Source organism: Urtica dioica, chromosome 1, assembly GCF_054948205.1.
Source record: "Urtica dioica subsp. dioica isolate 48M chromosome 1, U.dioica_male_clone48M_v1_H2, whole genome shotgun sequence".
In the NCBI taxonomy this organism is placed as follows: Eukaryota; Viridiplantae; Streptophyta; class Magnoliopsida; order Rosales; family Urticaceae; genus Urtica; species Urtica dioica.
This window is the reverse complement of record NC_142756.1, coordinates 59,563,259-59,571,577: the sequence shown is the minus strand read 5'-3', so window position 1 is coordinate 59,571,577 and position 8,319 is coordinate 59,563,259. Positions and strand designations below refer to the sequence as shown.

Sequence of the window (8,319 nt, the reverse complement as noted above, 5' to 3'; positions counted from 1 at the left end):
GTTTGCATCAGTGAGTCTGATGGTGAGGATTTGGTGACCTGGGTTCACTATTGGTTGAGGGAGAAGAGGGATAATCGGATGAGGGTTTTGTGGTTCTTCTAGAGCATGGTTGATAATTTCAGGGTTCATATTTTGTTGTAGGTTAGCCATTTTTGTTTGTTGAAGCTGATGACAGCTCTGATACCATGAGAAGAAAGTGACAGGTGAAAGATTTCTATATCCTATTTCTGGTATATTCTCAGCTCATTTATTACACTGTTCAATGTTGTCTTTTATACACGGGCTTGATTGCATAGGCGGGAGAATTGAAAAGCAATACATGAGGGAATTTGAACACCAATATCACAGTTGTGACAGCTGTGATTTGTACCAGAAAACGGTTTCCCAATGGGCTGCCTCCAACGCTGTACCAGGTCGGTATTCAGATAAGAATGAATGTGTGACATTTATTCTAGAATACAATAGAACCTCTGGTACAGTGTGGCATAATCTATGAGTGACAAAAATGACTCAAGATAATTCTAAGGTCATTTTTGTCTTCTTAAATTGCTACTGTCGTTTCTAGACTGAGAGGTGCTTTGACACTAACTATATGTTTGGCCAAAAAAAACAATCACTTTTTGACTTAGTGGGTCTGAGACCTGTTTTTTTGTAAGCAAATGTTATTAGCCAGCCACATAGCCTCTTTTTCCCGCTGCTTATTCCCGGACAGATTGGAGTCTCAGATGTACTTTTACTCTTAATCGGGTTCCATTTTTCTGATAATAATAGATTGCTCAGCCCTGTTTTTCCACAGCAGATTGCCAAGACCAATAAAAAAAATTACTAATTGTTGGTGCGTGGAGCCTAATCAGTCGCCGAGCTGACGAACTGAAGACCTTTCGACGATGATTTGCGGATTGACCTTCTGTCTATTAACTCTAGCGTTTTCTTTATAACCATATCCTATTGTAAGGTTTATTAGTTGAGGGTATTTTGGGAATTTCATGCCTGTTTGTTAGCCTTATCGTTTTTTCAATAAATACCATGTGTGCTGATTATCTTTGTAGAGGGCAAGAGAGTTGTAAACACTTTTTCTCCCGAATTTGGGTTTAGTGAGAACCTGCAGTGACAAAGTGCATGTAGCTTTCACTTTGAAAGTGAACCACTATAAATCTGTATGTTATTTGTTCTTCGTGTATTATACGTTTAGAGATTCTAGGTCGCATCTGGGGATCAAATCCTAACAATAACCATGTTGAACATTAACAAATCAAAAACGTAAAACAAAATTCACAATTGAACGAGTGATGACAACCTGAAATCACAATCTCAATATCTATTTATAAACATCATTATAGAGCTCGAGGAATCAAAATTATCCAACTAAGTTTAGACATTAACTTAGAGATCAAATCATATAATTTGTCTCTCTAGCCGATTAATTTTTACTTAATATTAACTACCAACAAACCAGTTAACATTGAAACATAGAATTGAAATATATTTTTTTCATTCAAGCATTCGCCAAACACGTAAAACGCGCACTATTGTCAGACCAAATGATACAAGTAAGTCGAGAATACAAAAGAAAACTCAACAAAACAACACACTCCAAAGAGAAAACTTAACGTCAAACACGTTTTCGTTCCGATTTGTAAAACCCTAACTCGAGAAAGAAAGAGAAAACTCAAGAAAACATCACAATCCTCATATATTGAACTACATTTCAAATTTCAATCTTAAAATCCGAATTTATCTCTTACATTCAAATTCCAATAATTTGACATTGTCGAACCTGAAAATGGTCAGAGAATCGGGATCTAGGGTTAGAGATCTGAAGCCCATGATGAATACTACTACAAAAACGAATTTTAGAAGTGAAATCTTTCCATTAGAAGCAACTTTTCGCTACCATAGCACTCAACAAAATTGTCACTTCTAGATTGCCGAAATTTTTGGCTCTTTATTTTTTCGCCAAATTTTCATTTTTTTACCAAAACGAAATTATTTTATCAAATTTAGAAGCGACTTGTCGCTTCCACATCATCAACTTTTGGCTTCTTGTTTTCTCCGCCAAAATTTTCAACTTTTAATAAAACGACGTTGTTTTGGGTTACCTTAAAATTAGAAGCGACTAGTCGCTTCTAATCTAGGTCAGACTGGTATAGATTTGCATCTTCTTCTTCCTCGACTCAAAACCCAAATTTTACTCTCTCTCTCTCCAATTTTCTCACCTTGGAAGTTCCGCCCACCACCACCGCCACCACACCTCCAACTCACTCTCTCTTTCTTGAAGCTCTGTCGCCGCTCCATCCTTCCCTCTCTTCGATTTTCTCACCACTCCGGCCAACAACACCACCGAGCTTCCACAACTACCCCTCCGGTGAAGCTCCGCCGCCACACAACCACTATCGAGCCTCCACCACAAAGATTTCTGATCAAGATAGTATAGGAGAAACTCTTCCAAAATGTCGGTAGATATTTTAATCACGTATTCTAATATATCTAATTTTCTCGATCATCACAATTATTCCACATCGACTTCAAAAATATTGTCCATTCTCAGTCTTGTTCTCATATATCTTCCAAAATCTTTATTAATAATGACCAAATGCGTCTTCAGTATCAGTCTTGCGTGAATGAGTTTATCCACGCGGCGCGTTTCCAACTGAATAGTGATGGTAAAGTCAAGTGTCCTTGTCGTAGTTGCAACAATGTAATTATCCAACAGATAGGAGTTGTTCGGGTGCATCTTTTATCCAACAGATTTACTCCGTACTACACTTAGTGGTATCACCCCGGCGAGCTACAACATGTCATCGTTGCTAAAGAAGAAGCAGCAGTTGAGAACGAGCGAGACGTCAGCGGATTACACGATGCCATTCACGATATCATAAATCACGGCGATTATGATGACCTAGATGTTTGTACGACGCCTTGTCTAGGTATAGTGCTGGAGCGATCGACCCGGAACTTGCGTTGAGGGTGAGCCATCATCGAGCTCTCCGATCCGAGCCTAATCTGATGAGCCACGATGACGATCACCCGAGGATCATCTTTATCGGCTCAAGCTAGCGGAGAATGTCGTGGCACCGACCCTAATGAGCTCGGATATGGAACAGCTGGAAGAAGCGGATCACGGACAGGACGCCGAGGAACTCCCAACGTTGATCGCAGTTATTATTAGTATTTGTATTTAAAAAATTTATTATATTATTCAGAATATGTTTATTTTTTCTACACTTATTACTATATATTTTAGGATATTATGAATACAACTTTTGATTTCGTGCTTTTTTAAAATAAATTAAATAAATTAGCTAATTTTAATTAGAATCAATAAAGATATACAAACAAAAATAATAATAAACAGCAACATTAGAAGCGACAATCCGCTTCTACTATCACTTCTAAATATTTCCCGCGAAATGGAGGGAAGAGTTTAGAAGCGATATTCCGCTTCTAATCTCGCTTCTAAACTCTTCCCGTCATTTCGCGGGAGCCATTTAAGTGTCAAACTTTTAGACTTAGAAGCAACAGTAGAGGCGACAAGTCGCTTCTAATTTTTAGAAGTGGCTGATCTTTAGAAATTGGCTTTTAGAAGCGAATTTTTCGCTTTTAAATGGCCATTAGAAGCGAATTTTTGGTATTTTGAAGGCCTTTTTGTAGTAGTGGAAGCCGAGGAAGATTCGCGTGGCGGCATTTGATCGAGAGGACGGTACAAGCGTGGCGGCGGTCGAGCGATAGAACTGCGGAGGCACGGCGGAGAGAAGGGTGACGGTTGTCGGAGGGCACTGAGCGAAAGAGATGGATAGAGAGATATGAGATGAGAGAGAGAGAGAGGAGAGAGAGCATCTGTGGTCCAAATAAAAAAAAGGTGGAGTGTATATAGTCAAATTTAGTGTTTTTACCGCTAAAATAAAATAGAAGATGGAAATTTCCTCCTTTTTCTAACTTTGGTCAAAAGTTTGGTGATTTTTTTTTTCTTTTTTTTAGATTTATACTACTTTTATGTTGATTGTAGTGGATATATAACTAATAACTACAGTTTTAAATTATAATGGAATTTAAACCTTTGTCTATTTTAAAAGACTATTTTAAAGTCAAAATATAGTTAAAAAAAAAAATTAAAAATTAAAACCGTAGTTGTGGAAACAGTTTTATAGTGAGACTAACACATGTTATATTTTTTTATTCGGGCTTGGCTTATCATGAAGTGGATGTTTGGAAGGTGCGTAACTAGAGATGCTTCAATAAGAAGATCAGGTCTATTCCAAAGATGCTAGTCAATATGAGAGCAAGAATCTCATATCAATGAAGCATTGGGGGGGGGGGGGGGGGGGGGGGGGGGAGGGGGGGGGGGGGTCTCAATGAACTACATGTCTAAATCTCTCAAAAATTATTTACGTAATATTTAAATATATATAAGAGCTAATGATTGGCTTAAATAATTTTGTATTTCAGTGGAGATTTTGATCCTTAATAAAAATTAGTGGAGATTTTGATCATAAAAATATAATATTATTGAAAACGTTTATATATGTTCTGTCATTTGACTAAGACTAAGGGGTGTTTTTATCATCTTTTCTATGGAGTAGTACAACTTATGTGAGCATAAATGTAAAAAATGTGAGAGGAGTATCATTTTAATCCAGAATTAGATTGTTTATATAAAATTGATAACGAAACCATTTGTTTATTTATAATGCCGCTGGTTAAGATTCTAGTTTCATTGCTCCTACAATTCAAAAAAACATGATCCCGAAATACATAATATATGCTATATTTTCTTAATGACCGTGGAGTATGTACAATTACGAATTTACAGATTAAATTACAGTACCAAAGAAAATAATGAAACGTATAATGTAACGACACGATGCATAATATCAATAATCAAATTAATCTATAAACAAACTTATTTAAGAGAAATACGCATCATCATTATTAGTAGGGAGTTAATCAACTTTATCAATAGCATATAAAAATTCAAAACTAGTACAACATAGTCTCATAATATCATTTTTCTATTATTAATTTTTTTTTTAAGGTAGCTTTGTTGCAGTGGGGAATGAACTCACGACCTCCACACATGAGGTGGTGTGGAATTACCACTAGGTTATCTTAGGTACCACATTTTTCTATTATTATTATTATTATTGAAAGGATGGAACAATTCCATAACTATTGTCACCCAATAGAGCTGGTGAGAACATGTGGTCAACGTCAACTTCCACTTCAGTCCTCTTTGCGAACCGGCCTTTGATCCTGGGCCGGGTCTCGGCATAGGCCTTCCTCGAGGCGTACCTTATTGTCTTTTCAAATTTTCGGTTCTTCTTCTTCTCTCGGTACCTTAGAACCCTAGCTTCTCTGTCTAGAGGGTTCAGTTGGGTCGGAATTTGGACCGGCGCCCCAGAAAAGAGGTCAATCGTCCCTTTCGGCGGCCGAGAGTGAGACATTGGAGTCTCGCTCATTGTCGAGTCTGGTACGACACTCATGTCCATGGAAGAAACTGAGACCTGTTGAATAAAACGACATGTCGTTAGATTTTGTTTTGTGATATATATGACTCATAGACTTAGTTGGCTGGCTTTATAATTTGTTTCTTTCTTCTTTAGGGAAAGGGGTAAAATATATTCTTGTATATCCATCTGACTTTTCGTTGGTATATTTCCTTTCTTGGATAATTAGGGTTTTCAAATAAAAAAGTTTGGTACCAAAGTGGAGAATTGCGCGCAAAGGAATATTATAATAATAAAAAATAATATATATAATGCAAATCAAATTATACATATTTTATAAATCATATGTACTTAAATATAGACGTCATATTAAACTAGCTGATGTAGAGTACTGGAAAGTGCTTAAACCTTTTTTTTAGAATATAGTGAAACCTTTTTTTTCTGACATATGCTGAAACCTTTTAAATGGCTAGATTCAATTCTCACCGTGTTTTTATTTTTATATTTATTTTTATTTTTAAAAGAAACTGCGAAAATTAAAGTTAAATAGTAGAAATATACAAATTCGAATAAAGTGCTAGCAAAATATACGATTTATATTTAAAATAGAACGCCAATGTACCTACCTGATCAAGGATTCAACTAGATATATAACGTATTTATGGACTTAAAGATTCAAATTCAATTTAGCAATTTCGAACCATATATATTCAATTTTCTAGGTACTCTGTTTACAATATAGAAGATTCTCATGTTTCTTTCATATATATATATATATATATATATATATATATATATATATATATCCTGTATGTGTATATGTGTATGTATCCTGTATGTATATATGTGTATGTATGCATAACAAATATTCTAAATTATATCTGGATTCCTTTCTACTATAATTTTATGATTTACGTATTTCACAATTTTCACCATAGATAGTATTGTTATAACTACTTTTTTGGATTTAGAATTTGTGATTTTGAACTATTACTGTTAATTTATTAGGACCATTTATCACATGTTTTATAGATTTTGTTTGTTTATTCCAACATTCATATTTCATATACTTAATATATATTCACATATAATAGGATTTTTATCCTGTAATGGCTTAACCTGGGTTGGAATGAAAATGTTATGTTTGTGAGGTGACCTTTTTTAGGGGAGGAGGGTTCAAACTAGGACCCCATTAAATAAGTAGAAAAGACATTCATGTTGAAGTTTAAAGTTTATTTTTGTATTTATATATAAATGTCCAATGTTATATTGATTATGCAATTAATAATAATAATAATAATAATAATTATTATTATTATTATTATTATATATAAAGGAGAGGACGGATCCTCTCTCACAAAATTCTGTTCAATGAACAGTATTTTGTTTGTTTGTTTTTTATGAAGAAAAAAAAAATAAGAGATTAGACCATAAACATAAACAGTGTTCATTTGTACTGATTTTTTTATCAGAAAAATTAAAATATCTCCAAAAAAAAAAAATTTAAATATATTTTTTTCAAACTTAAATATTTATGAACATGTCTTTATATGTTTTTTTCTTCCATATTAAAATATATTAACTATTTCGCTAGGACATTGCTCTTATATAAAGTAGGAATGAAATATTTAAACAAAAAAAATAGAAGTTGACCAGCGAGATATATAGCAAAGCAAACAAATAAGTTGACCGTGTGTTGACTAGATATTCAAGTTTGACTAGTTATCTTCTCGCCATCCTAAAACAACTGTTGAAAAAAAAAAATTGTGGATAACTAAACAAGTTATATTTAAGAGGTCAAAATTAAAAACACAGGAAAAAAAAAAAAAAGTTGTATATAGAAAAGTAAAATCCGATGATATAATAGAAAGTTGCGTAGGAACTTACAGTAGAGGTGTGTGCATGAATATTATGATAAGCGAAGGAGGGTTTAGGGGAGGCGTGAGCGTCATGAAAGAGGTGTAGTGAGGCATTGACATGATGAATGGTGTTGTTGTTGGTGCACGGCACCACACTGTCGCCCACGTCCAGCGGCGCCAGATCGTCGTACTCCATCAAGTCCAAGTACTCGTCCACCTCCTGCGTCCACGTGGCGTCCTCCTCCTCCAGGGATGTGATGGCCACGCGCTGGTGGCGCCGCGCCAGCGGGTTGGCCGAGTGCACCGCCGCGTCGCACGCCCCGCACAGCCACGCCGCGTCCGCCTTGCACACCACCGCCGCCTCGCACCGCTCGCACGCCTCGCACACCTTCACTCGCTCGTGTCCCCACGCCCCGCCGTGCACGCGCGCGTCGCACGCCCCGCACATGTACGCGCGCTCCGTCCGGCAGAAGATCGCGCTCGCGCTTGCTCCGCACGTGTCGCACACGCGCGGACCACACCCGCTCTCTTCCTTCATCATCCTCTTCTTCTTTTTCTTCCTATGCCGCTTCTCGTGTTTCTTTTCTTTTCTTTTCTTGTGCTGTGCTTGTGCTTGGCTGTGGTGTTTGGTTTTTTGCGTTATGCTTTATAAGGATGATGGTCGTTATTCCCTTCGGCGAGGGATATTGGAGAGAGAATCAAGGAGCCGACACGTGGCGTTAAGTTAGTGGTTTCGTTTTGTAGCCGCGTTATCTTGTGGCTGGCTTTTGTTTTGAGGTTGGGTCCACTGACAGACTCGGAGGTTCATTCGTGGGACCCACCTGGCTGAGTGAGCTGTGAGGAAAGGGAAGATAACTATACTATTTTCTTAGGATGCACGGTACCCCCGTCAATTAACGGTCTTGTGGCTTTCACACTAACACCCACCTCATAATGACTTTTAAAGTTTCAGGTTCAAATAAATTCGTCAAATCATCAAAGTTATGCATGCTACTATACCTTGACTGAGCGTGCTC

General features: G+C 36.7%; 1 protein-coding gene across 1 annotated transcript; it reads right to left on the bottom strand.

Moving 5' to 3' along the window:
- Window positions 1-4,710: 4,710 nt before the first annotated feature.
- COL2 (CONSTANS-like 2) lies at window positions 4,711-7,938 on the bottom strand. The gene is made up of 2 exons (XM_089616657.1): window positions 7,332-7,938; window positions 4,711-5,501 (listed from the first exon to the last, which is right to left on the bottom strand). The coding sequence occupies exons 1-2, from the start codon at window positions 7,842-7,844 to the stop codon at window positions 5,139-5,141; spliced, it is 876 nt and encodes a 291-aa protein (XP_089472783.1). The 5' UTR covers window positions 7,845-7,938; the 3' UTR covers window positions 4,711-5,138.
- Window positions 7,939-8,319: the final 381 nt, after the last annotated feature.